Genomic DNA, 12,500 nt, shown 5'->3' with positions numbered 1-12,500 from the left:
CACTCTCTCCTCATGAGCAGGACAGAGCAGAGCTGGAGAAGGAAGGAAAGAACGAGTGTGTGTGTGTGTGTGTGTGTGTGAGGGACAGAGAGAGGGAAGGCTGGAGAGCAGGAATGGCGTGTGTGAGTTGCGGCTGTGATACGGAAGCTGGACGTGTTGTGTGGTTCGGCGTGGATCTCTGCAGGAGTGTGTTTTAGCTACACAGACGGACAGAAGGAAGGATGTGGTGTTTGCAGTGTAACTCTGAGAAGACCCAGTCTCTGCTGGAGCTGGAGCTGGACGGATGGTAAGGCAGCGTGTGTTTATGCTCGGTGCTCAGATTGAGACGTTTCTATAGCATGTATGGTGGTGTGATGTCATGTGAGGAATATCTGGACGTGTCCAGAAGGTTGGAAAGCTCCACCTTCTCTGGAGAAGACTCCATGCATATCTGCATGTGTTACCTGAGGTACTATTGGGATTGGATTAGTTTCCGTTCCATTCCATTCATAAACTATATTGATGTAGGGGGCGTGGCCATGTTCCATCAAAAATAGGTCACATGACTGTAAAATGTCCATGTGCTTGTCCTAAAAACTCAATAATACATTCAACTAATTACATCTGAACATTTTTCTGAGGCACAACGTTCTTCAAGTTAGGTGACATTTTCTCCTCTCGAAGGTGTGCTAAGGAACTTCACAAAGAGAATGGAGATCACCACAGACCTTTTGACTGAAAATGCTTTATGTCCTTCAAGTCAAGGACAGGTGAATATATCTTAATCTGGACGTGATTTAACATTAAAAACCATAGTAAAGGTCTTCGAGATAGAAAGCTCCAGAAAAGAGAGATGGTTCAGCCCAGACTTTATGCTTTTTTTATTAGAGGCATCTAAGAGACTCCATCTAAATCTGGTCCACGCCTGCACACTGTGAAAAACACTTCCACAGGAAACATGGCGTGTATAAATCCTTCTTGTTTGGAACGAGCAGAGATACACTGAGTAGTCCGTCAACTACAAGATCTCAGAGCAGCTCTGTATTTGGCCACACAAGCTCCGTGTGTGTGTGTGTGTGTGTGTGTGTGTGTGTGTGTTTTTAGTCTCACCGTGATATACTGGACATAACGGTGTCAGGTTTCACCCATGCCAGAGCAGATCAGGAAACAGCTTGCATAAGGGAACTCTCGAGCTTCCTCAAGTGCAGATGGATGTTAAACTCTGTCCAGATTCTTCATCCTCAACCTTAAAGTCCAGGATTGTAAACACCCACAGATCCCAACATCTCTCTGTACAAAACGGTGCTTTTTTGCAGATTACATAACGCCGACCGTCATCTCCTCTTCTGCCAACTTCACCAGGGCTTCCTGCCAACTCCGTTACACCACGCTGTCTTTCACAAGCTGCTCACGGCTCGTCTTAAAGAGCAGCCATTGTGTTCTCGTGTTGTTTTGTTGGTGTGTTTGTGGTTCTTTCAGTCGCAGGGCTGTGACTTTCAGTGACTCATGTCTTTATTGAATACATTAAGAGGTCATTTACATCTTGGAGAAGGTTCAGGAATAACGTAGTCATTTCTTTCACTTTGTACACTTGCGTGGGCGGGGGGGGGGGGCATTTTGGAGGTGAAATACATTCAGAATTACATTCTGGACCTTTAACAGGATGAAAATCAACACTGGATTCTGAGAAAAAAAGGATTATTTATGAAAAAAAATATTAAATAACACTTTTTAAACCCTTAGGGTCTGTACTGGGGTAAATCAGACTGATAGATGTTCAGGTACCCCAATTAATCAAGGATTCCACCTCAATAATTTAAAGTGTCACTGAAATGACTTGCAGTTTTACCCAAGTTAATTCTAGATACACAACAGTGACTGGATTTTTAAAAATTGATTTCAATGACAGTACAATGACCCAAAGGTCACACTCTAATAACTGTGGTATATCCCCCGGACTTTACCCCACTGACTCTAGACTGCCACCCCAATAGCCTAAAGGCCATCATCCCACTTTATCCTAATGTCTTGGGGATTTTACCTCTAGAAGACTGGAAGGTATTACCATATTTATTTAAGCATTTACCCCAATGACTGAAAGCTTCTTCTCTACTGCTTGAAGGGTATCATCCAAAACAATACCCCCAAGAGCATGTGGCATAACTAACTTGTATTTTACTCCAATACTTTTAGACTGCCCCAAAAAAACCTAAGGGCATCTTCCCACTGGCTGATTGCACCCCAGTGACGTCACTGCAGTGACTTGAGGGTTCCATTGTGGAAAAAGGAATAAAATATTCTTCTCGAGTAAAAGTTAGTTACTTTAATGAGATTTCACTTGAGTACAAGTTACCAGTTTAAAAATCTACTCAAGTAAAAGTAAAAAGTAACTCAGATTTACCAAGTACATTTTTTAACAAGAAGAAATCTGTTAGAATGTACTTTATGATGATGAGAGAAATCCGCGGTGACGAATCAAAATGCTTTGATTGGACACTGCATTCTCAACAAAAGTGTGTGATTGGTTATACAGTAATGTTCAAATCTAATGCACCTTCAGCAAATCTACTCTAAAATATATCGACCAATCAGTTTCTGGGGTGAAATGATTTAAAATGTAACGAAGTAGAATTCAAACCAAACATACTTCAGTCAAATTACAGAAGTGCACTCAAAACTACTCAAATACAGTAACATGAGTAATGTCATTTATTACTTTCCACATCTGGTTCCATTATAATACCTAAAGCTTTTTTCTCTCTTGTGACAATTAATTTTATATTGAAATCATATCGAACTGAAGGTTAATTTGACCAACCTGAATATTTTACATCAATCTTGAAGGTTCTATGCAAATGTGAGGGAATCACAACACTTACTGCAGGATTTCTACCCCACAACCTGACATGTTCTTACCTTCATGACTGGAAGGTACCACAAAGAGCAGATAACTGGAAGGTTACATAATAACTGTGTGTGTGTGTGTGTGTGTGTGTGTGTGTGTGTGTGTGTGTGTGTGTGTGTGTGTGTGTGTGAGGGCACTTAGCAGATGTTTTACATTATAGCTGTAGTTCCCTCGTAGATGACCATCACAACACTTACATCAGAGTATCTAACCTTCTTAGGGAACATGTGGAGAAACACTTACAGATGCTGACATGCTGGAAGGTGATAGCACACGCACACACACACACACACACACACACACAAACACACACTCACACACTCACACACACACTCACACACACTTTCAAAAAGAGAGAGAGAGAGAGAGAGAGAGAGAGAGAGAGAGAGAGCGCACGCTCAGGCCTGATGTTCATTAACAGGTCGGATTCCCAGAACTCCCATGGACTGGTTCCTGCTCCCCCTTCCACACTTCTTCTCTCTCCTGCCATCGACCCTTTGATTATTCATCTGACTGGGAATGTTGGAAAGTTTCCCAAAGTTAACCCACAGTTCTGCTTGTTAAGAACCCGAGGGAGTGTTTAGGGGGAAGGTGAAGGACGAGTTGGAGGAATGTTTAATAGTTCTCTCAGCTGGATAAATCCCATTCTCTCTCTCTCTCTCTCTCTCTCTCTCTCTCTCTCTCTCTCTCTGTGCTGTACCTTCAGGAAACTAACATTAGATTTAGGGTGCCACCTCAACCTCCACACCTCTTCATCCTCTGAGCTTCACACCCCCCAATTTCTACATTTCCAAACCTCGTCAACCTCCAAACTCCACATCGCCATATTCCTACATCTCTACATCTCTAACCTCCACATATACAACTTCATCACCTCAGATCTTTAACCTCCACATCTCACATTTCCAACCTTTACAACACCAACTTTCTCATCTTCAATCTCCACATTCCTACATCTCTACACCTCTAACCTCTACAGAGCCACAACTGTAATTTAAACATCTTCAACCTCCACATATGCAAAATCCACACCTTACATCTTTAACCTCCAGACCTCACCTCGCTAACCTCTACATAACCAACCTTCTCATCTCCAAACTCTTCACTTTCCAACCTCCACACCTCACATATCCAACTTCAACATTTCTAAAGCTCAAATCTACAACCTTCATACCAACAAACCCCGACATTCCACACCCCCAACCTCCACACCTCAACACTGGGAAATGAACCCCCCCTTTTTTTCACCAGCACATGGCCTTCCACGAATTCCTCTCGTGTTAATCATTCCTCTGGATTTATTGCACTTCTCCAGAACTCGGACTCTGGGAGAGTTAAGTATTAGCAGACTTCTCCTCAGAGGTGACAACCTGAAATAAATTCACATGTTAAATCCTGTTCCTGCTTCCAGCATCGCGCTGAATCCAAAACTCTTCTCACTTCATCATTCAGCTGAAAAACAGGAAAAGTTTTACTTTCTTTTTTCTGTTCTTGATGGCCTGAAGGGTTTATTCAGATTCTCCTGGAAAGATTTGGAACTCATGCACTAGGTGATGATGTGTAGAGCTTTACTCCAGGTCTGAAAAAAAGGTGGTTTTTTGAAGGTTCTCTCAGGTTGGGGTTGAAACCTTGCAACTGTCAGCAGGTTAAATGAGATAAAGAGACATTGTGGAAAATTTTGATGTGAAGGCATTAAAAGCTTTGTTCAGTAGACAAGGTGTTTGTGAGGCTTTGGCCTTCCTCCGTCATGTTCCTCAAACAGCTGTTCTTTCCCAAACGTTCTGTCCACAACCTTGACATGGTCTGAAGGTAAGAACTGGCTTTTGGGTAACAAAACCCTGAGCTCTCTGAGGGTCTTCTCTAGATTTTTTTTTAATCTCTAACTTCCACATCTCCACCACCTCCAACATCTCAACTTCTAACAACTTCACATAAACAACCTCCACATTCAGCCTGCAACACCTCCACATCACCAACTTCTACACCTTTAATCTCAAACTTCCACACTGATGCCAATGTTTCAACCTCCAACACCTTAAACTCAAACCGTCACATCGCCAAAAATCCTAAAAATTCAAACTCCTCATCTTCATTTGCCACGTCTCACAACCTTCACAGCTTTACATCTCAATATTTCACAACCTTCACAACAATAAACCTTCAACATGCACACCTCAACCTCCAGCACCTCAACATCTTAATCTCTGCATCTCCAACCTCCACACCCGAAACACCTCAACCTCTAACCTCCTCCTCATTGGATTTCCTTCACTGAGAGAAGTTCAGATCATGTTTACTCGAAACTCGAAAGATCTGATGGAGGTTACGTTTCTGAACAGTTTCTACTACTCACACAAGACAGACCTGAGAGAACCTCTTACCAAAGCTGGTCCACATCTTGGAAGATCGGTTTTCCATCAGCATTTCTTCCTCAGAGCTGCTGCTGACTTCTAAATCCTGCTTCGAAAGAAGATCATGATAAGTTCTGTGGAACAGCAGCTCTGACTGTAGTGCAGGTTTATATTAATGAGGAACGAGCATTTATAGCTGCTACATGGAACAGCAACAAAGTCATTCCTCAAACATTTAATGTAACTCTAAACGGACAAAAACTCTTATTGATGGTAAGCTGCTGTGGTATGAAAGGCATAAAGCACAAGGACTTTACTTCATCAGTGTTTTACTGTCTCTCTCACACACACACTCACACACACACATACATACACACACACACACACACACACACACACACACACACACAGTTTAATTTGGGTTTCTCCTGTGTGTGCGTGTGCGTGTGAGTGTGAGTGTGTGCAGTGAGCCTGCAGAGGGTCTTATCCCCTTATGCTTACCTTAAGCTTCTGCGCTTGATATCCACTCTGTTCCTCTGAGCTCCTGCATCCTGATTGGTCATATCCCAACAGCCCTGCTTTGTGTGCGTGTGTGTGTGTGTGCATGTGTGTGTGTGCGTGTGTGTGTGTGTGTGTGTTTGTGTGATTGGAGTGTGTGTTGTGTTCTGATCCGAGTTCCTGATAATCTCTCCTATTGCAGTTCTTTGTTTTACTCAGGAAACACTCTGAGCTCTGTGGATTTATATAAAATATAGAGTGCAGATGTTCAGACGTGCAGACGTGCAGACGTGCAGACGTGAGGTGCGTCTGATACACGAGTGAAAAATCACAGGGCTGACAATGAAAATGTTTCCAAACAGGCCTGAGTACTGAACTGCATGTTCACGCTGTGGTGTAGAATCTCACCTTTGCCTGTCTGCCTGTCTGTCTTTCTATCTCTTTCTTTTTATGTCTGCCTGCCTGTCTGTCTGTCTGTCTGTCTGTCTGTCTGTCTGTCTGTCTGTCTGTCTGTCTGTCTCTTTCTTTATGCCTGTCTGTCTGTCTGCCTGCCTGCCTGTCTGTCTGTCTGTCTGTCTCTCTCTTTCATTGTCTGTCTGTCTGTCTTTCTGTCTGTCTGTCTGTCTCTCTCTCTCTCTCTCTCTCTCTCTCTCTCTCTCTCTCTCTCTCTCTCTCTCTCTCTCTCTTTCATTGTCTGTCTGTCTGTCTGTCTGTCTGTCTGTCTGTCTGTCTGTCTGTCTGTCTGTCTGTCTCTCTCTTTCATTGTCTGTCTGTCTGTCTTTCTGTCTGTCTGTCTGTCTGTCTGTCTGTCTCTCTCTCTCTCTCTCTCTCTCTCTCTCTTTCATTGTCTGTCTGTCTGTCTGTCTGTCTGTCTGTCTGTCTGTCTGTCTGTCTGTCTGTCTGTCTGTCTCTTTCATTGTCTGTCTGTCTGTCTGTCTCTTTCTTTGTCTGTCTGTCTGTCTGTCTGTCTGTCTGTCTGTGGTGGGGAATTATCGTGTGGTAAGAAATTGATTGTGTAATATTCCATCGACAGACTGAAACTGAGATTGAACTCACTGCAGGACCCAGCTTCAGATCTCTCACTCAGATTTTGACTTTCATTTAAAAGTATTCTGTGGGAGTGTGGGAGCGATTACGCCTCAGGGTCTGCTCAATCTAAAAGTTTATTAATTAGTTACTAAAGAACTTTCAAACATTTTGTTTATTTATTTTAATTTTTTTACATCAACACTATCAGTGAAGAGTTAGAGAGAGAGAGAGAGAGAGAGAGAGAGAGAGAGAGAGAGAGAGAGAGAGAACATCAATGAGGTTTATTAAAACGTTAGATGGATTTCAGAGAGAGATATAGAGAGAGAGACAGAGAGAGAGAGAGACAGAAAGAGAGAGAGAGAGACGGAGAGAGAGAGGGAGAGAGAGAGAGAGAGAGAGAGAGAGAGAGACGGAGAGAGGGAGAGAGAGAGACAGAGAGAGAGAGAGAGAGGGGGGGGGGGAGAGAGAGAGATAGAGAGAGAGAGAGAGAGAGACGGAGATAGAGAGAGAGAAAGAGAGAGAGAGATAGAGAGAGACGGAGAGAGAGAGACGGAGAGAGAGAGAGAGAGAGAGAGGGGGGGAGAGAGAGAGAGAGAGAGAGAGATCTGTACATCACAGTTGGATTTGGCAGATGATGGAGGAGATTCGGCGAGTCAGTGATTATGTAAGACGTGTAAAAATGAATTACAGAGTGTCATAAGTAGCTTACAATTCTAACATCACACACACACACACACACACACACACACACACACACACACACACACACACACACACACACACACACACACACACACATGCTCTTACATTCAAACACACTCACTTTCCCAAACACACATATGAAGTTGTTCTTTCACTATTATATGTTTGTTTTTATAAAGTATTATAAAGTGTATATTTGTTGGGGGCGGAGCCACAAATCTGTTCCAGACCTGAAAGCAGCTTTGTGAAGTTTGTTAGTTTGAACACTGTGTTATTTGCTCATTATACACTTTGTACTTTATATAATGATTTTGAATTTATGGCAAAAACATTGGAAGGAAAGTTAGACATTAGTTAGACATTAGAACATTAAACATTTGTTTACCAGGTCTGAAGCTCTATGTCAAAATAAATAAACAAACAAATAAACAAATAAATACCATTTGTTTAGTAAGGTATGTGAGCTACCATGGAGGAAAAAATGAAGTATATATTAAAGAAAAATAACCAATATTGATAAACAAACAAACAAATAAATAGACATTTCTTCAGCTGCCTTTTTAAAAATGAAAGATAGAAATAATTTTGAAAAGCCTGATATATACCTTGCCTGATATAAATAAATACAGAAGTGGAAAGTGGACGTATCCTGAGCTTGGTAGATGAAAGGGTTAATGAGGTGTTGAGATGCAGGGGCGTCAGGGAGTGGGTGTGTCTGAGGGGCGGAGCTATCTCCTGTTTCAAAGTGAAAGTTCCTTGTTTACACAGACACGACACTCTAAACCTGAATCCTGCTGGAGATCAGCATGTTCCACATCATACAGCTCACTTCAGCTGTTGCTGTGGAATCTTCTCTTCTCCAGCATGCAGATCTGAAGAACCAGGCTGAGCTTCAGAGCTTCAGAGTGAACGTTAAACTCATGATGTAGTGCTGCTGTGAGTAAATGATTGCTCCTGGGTCTGGTTTCATTTCGTCGTCAGCATTTGTACTTTGGACATCAATTTTCTTTTCTTTCCCGATGGCGGATAAGATCTGGAGGAAGAGCTGCGAGTTTTTTGGGGGTAGGAGTCCTTTCTTTGGAAGGCGTCTCGTGGGGAGTAGGAGTGAGTGAGTAAAAGTTTCAGTGTTTGAGTTCAGAAAATCATGAAGCTTTGATTTCAGATATTTGTAGATTCTTAAATCCATTATAATGATTGATTTGTTGTTGACTTTGATGCTTGTGGTTCCCAGACTATAAACCAGGGGGTCGTGACCTCACGTGAGGCCAGTTACCAACGGGGTCATGAAGTCTCACTGTGTTATTGTTTTTCATTCATTCATTTATAAAAATAAAGCTATTTTACAGCTTCACTAATGGATCATTGTTTTGTTTCTGACACGCCGCCTTGCGATGAATAGGAGAAACCTCTCTGTCCATCTACATTTAATCATTTAACCTAACAAGGAGAAATGGATGAAAAAAATTCAAGTTAGAAGTCACAAAAACTCTACAACTTTCATTTAAAAAAGTTTGACCTTTCTGACCTCTAACTATAAAAGACACTGTTGTGTTTTTTGTATAATGAACCGGAATTTCTCCTGTTTGTGTGCTGCAGAAAATAATTCAACACACATACAGATGTTTTTTATTTATTCACACACCTGCTTGTAAAATGAAATGAATGTGTGATGTATCTCATTTTGCAGTGTGGAGGGGGAAGTCCAGAGCGGTGAACCGTCCTCGTCCCTGGATTGTGGTAAAGGTTACGGCCCCCTGACCCACAGCTCCTCCATCAGCCCGGACCATTTTGAAGGCTTTGGTTTCAGCCAGAACGCCCAGCCGGGTCCACAACGTCCACGGAGACCCAAACTCCAGCACTCGCAGTCCATCCTCCGCAAGCAAGCCGAAGAAGAGGCCATTAAACGCTCACGCTCGCTCTCCGAGAGCTATGAACTCTCTACGGATCTGCAGGACAAGCAGGTAAAAGCTGAAACGAAAAATCTTAATACACTTTATATCATCTCCTTCTCTCTAATGTGTTCTGTCGGTGCTTTCAGGTGGAGATGTTAGAGAGGAAGTACGGCGGGCGCTTCATCAGTCGACATGCTGCTCGCACCATTCAGACAGCGTTCCGGCAGTACCAAATGAACAAGAACTTTGAGCGTCTCAGAAGTTCCATGTCGGAGAATCGGATGTCGAGGCGCATCGTTCTGTCCAACATGAGAATGCAGTTTTCATTTGAGGGACCTGAAAAAGCCCAGAACTCATTTTACGACGGGAGACGGTTATCCCTCACGGAGGAAGGAACTCCGGAGGGGCCTGCAGCGACAAGCGAATGTGGAGATCTTGTTCCTGTACTCATGGTTGCTCCCTCAGCTCCAAATGACCTCAGTGACACTATAACCGAGCTCGAGGATGCTTTTTCTCGGCAGGTCAAATCACTGGCCGAGTCGATCGACGACGCTCTGAATTGTCGGAGTCTCCATGAAGAAGAGGAGCAGGAGGCAGAGCAGGATCACGACATGGAAGATGAGCTGTCCTATCAGATCAAACCAACGAACAGCTCTGATCAACGCAAGCTGGATGAGATGATGGCTTCCTACAGTGGCGTGACGCTTTTCATCGATGAAGAGGATCTTTGTCCACCCATTCAGCACTCGCATATGCTACTGTCCAGCACCGAGTCCGATCAGCATGCAATCAACTCCTCTCAGGAGTACTGGCCCATGGACACTAAAGAGGACAAAATGGACACAGATACCAGCTGCAGAAGCACACCAACCATAGACTGTCAGGAACCTCGACTTCGTATTGACCATCTTCCGCTCCTGACCATTGAACCTCCAAGTGACAGCTCACTTGAAATAAGCGACCGCTCAGAGATTGAATCGGTTCAGAGGCACAACGTTTATGCGAGAACCTCAGCTGGACCTCAGGCCAGTCCCAAACACATAACTCACAGTCTACCTCCCAGGGTGTCCTCACTCTCCCGTGATGAGGATCACATCAGACACCGGCACCGGCAGCTGGAGAGCCATCTGGCTATCAATGGAAACCGACAGAGCAAATCGGAATCAGATTTTTCTGATGGGGACAATGACAGCATCAACAGCACTTCAAACTCCACTGACACCATTAACTGCAGCTCAGAGTCGTCTCGGGACAGCATGAGGGAACAAACGCTCAGCAAACAGATGTACCACAAAGAGACAAGGAATAGCTGGGATTCTCCCGCTTTCACCAACGATGTCATCCGCAAACGCTACTACCGCATCGGCCTCAACCTCTTCAACAAGTACGTATTGAAGTTCCTACTGTTGAAGCAGCAGGGGGTCGGTCTAAACAAGCCTCTAAAGAAGATCTGAAGTATTTTAGTGTTTTTTTCTTAAAGGAAAATCCACACTAAACATATTGAACTGTTATTAGAGATCAACTGATAGTGGATTTTACCGATACTGATAGCGAGGTTGGACCAATACTCGCCAATTACCAATGAATAAAATATTTCAAATAAAAAAAACACCACATATATTCATAATAATAATATAAAAGACAAGCAAAAGACAAGCATTTCAACTAAAACACGTGGCATCAGTGATTCGCCCCTAGAGGCCGCTCTCCTAATGTATGACGCAACCCAGAAAAACGATCAATGTGGATTTTTGTCGATAGTTTCAGCGATTAACTAATAAATCGGGAAATCCAATGAATCAGGTGACCTCTAATAATTAATATGTGTCCTTTAACACCCCTAGGGTTAAATCATCCTTCATGGACATGTTTCTTTGCTTCACATTGGTTCCTACATTACCCACAATGCCTTTCACAGGCAATGCCTCCTGATACTGCAGTGGGATTTAGTATAGTAAAGTATACAGCAATGCTTCAGTGCTTTAGTCTGTTCAGGTCTGGAATCTCATAGAACAGATCAAATCTTTGAAGCTGATACTGCTAACGACTTACTCATCATCTCATAGCTCTCAGCCTTTTCCATAGCTCAGTGTCCCTTAGTCATATTGCATTCTGGGAAATCTGGATTACTGAAATGTTACAGGAAAGCAGAAGTCTCAAATGTGTTCAGGGTCCAGTAGTGGTCCACAGGTTCTAGAAATGTGTTTCATGAATTCTCAATAGATGGTCCATGGGTTGTAGAGAGGCGGTCCATGAGTTCTAGATAGGTGGTCTACAGGTTCTTAAGAGACAGTCTATGGATTTTACAGAGGTGGTCTATGGGCTTTAAAAGATGGTCTAGAGAGATGGGTTCTGGAGGGGCAGTCCACTTGTTCTAGAAAGGTGGACCACCGGTTAAAGAGAGGTGGTACATGAGTTGTAGCGAGGCGGTCCACCGGTTGTAAAGACTTGGTCTATGGGTTCTAGGAAGGTGGCCTATGGCTTCTGAAGAGGTGGTCCATGAGTTCTAGAGAGGCGGTACATGGGTTCAGATAGGAAAAGGAACACACAAACTGTGTTGTGTTATTTGTTGTATATTTATGTTTATAGCAAGGACTTTAGGACCATGAAGAGTCACATTTATTGACCACTTGTACAAAATGTGAAGGCAGGGCTCAGATAAATATCCACTAAATGTCCAAAAGACACCTGAACATAAGATTTCTATGTGCTTTTTAAACATCTCATTCCACCTTTAGTCTCCATTCACTGTTACAATGAGATCCACTCTTCTGGGAAGATGTTCCACTGGATTTTTGTGGAGATTCATTCAGCTATAAGGGTGTGAGTAAAGTCAGGTACTTATGTAGGTGAGAAGATGAAGGTAAACGCTGACTGCACCCTAGGAACCTCCTCACCTTCTCACCTACATCAGTACCTGACTTCACTGTTGTAGCTGCATGAATCTCCACAAAACCCTTCATAAGATCTTGTGGAACATCTTCCAGAAAGCGTGGAGCTCATTATACCAGTGACTAAAGATTTAAGTTTAAGAGATATGTAAACCTACTTTATGGTTTTTGTGTAAAAGTGTCAGAACGTTGCATTTTTTTCATCTTGACAAAAACTTTATCCCTTAAAGTAAAATCTTTGGTGTTTATTATT

General features: G+C 42.9%; 1 protein-coding gene across 13 annotated transcripts in view; it reads left to right on the top strand.

The window, feature by feature from the left end:
• iqsec1a (IQ motif and Sec7 domain ArfGEF 1a) overlaps positions 1-12,500 on the top strand; it is a 91,280-nt gene that overhangs the window by 64,882 nt on the left and 13,898 nt on the right. For 8 of the 13 annotated variants that reach the window (XM_083520827.1, XM_083520837.1, XM_083520831.1 and 5 more), the window contains 2 exons: positions 9,152-9,425; positions 9,503-10,740. In XM_083520827.1, the coding sequence (XP_083376953.1) occupies positions 9,152-9,425; positions 9,503-10,740 (1,512 nt within the window). Of the gene's footprint in view, positions 287-8,221; positions 8,573-9,151; positions 9,426-9,502; positions 10,741-12,500 lie in introns of those variants that run through there. The other 5 variants (XM_083520835.1, XM_083520830.1, XM_083520828.1 and 2 more) reach the window with 3 other exon arrangements.

This window comes from Silurus aristotelis, assembly GCF_946808225.1.
Source record: "Silurus aristotelis genome assembly, chromosome: 19".
Taxonomy (NCBI): domain Eukaryota; kingdom Metazoa; phylum Chordata; class Actinopteri; order Siluriformes; family Siluridae; genus Silurus; species Silurus aristotelis.
This window is presented reverse-complemented; position numbering and strand designations above follow the sequence as displayed.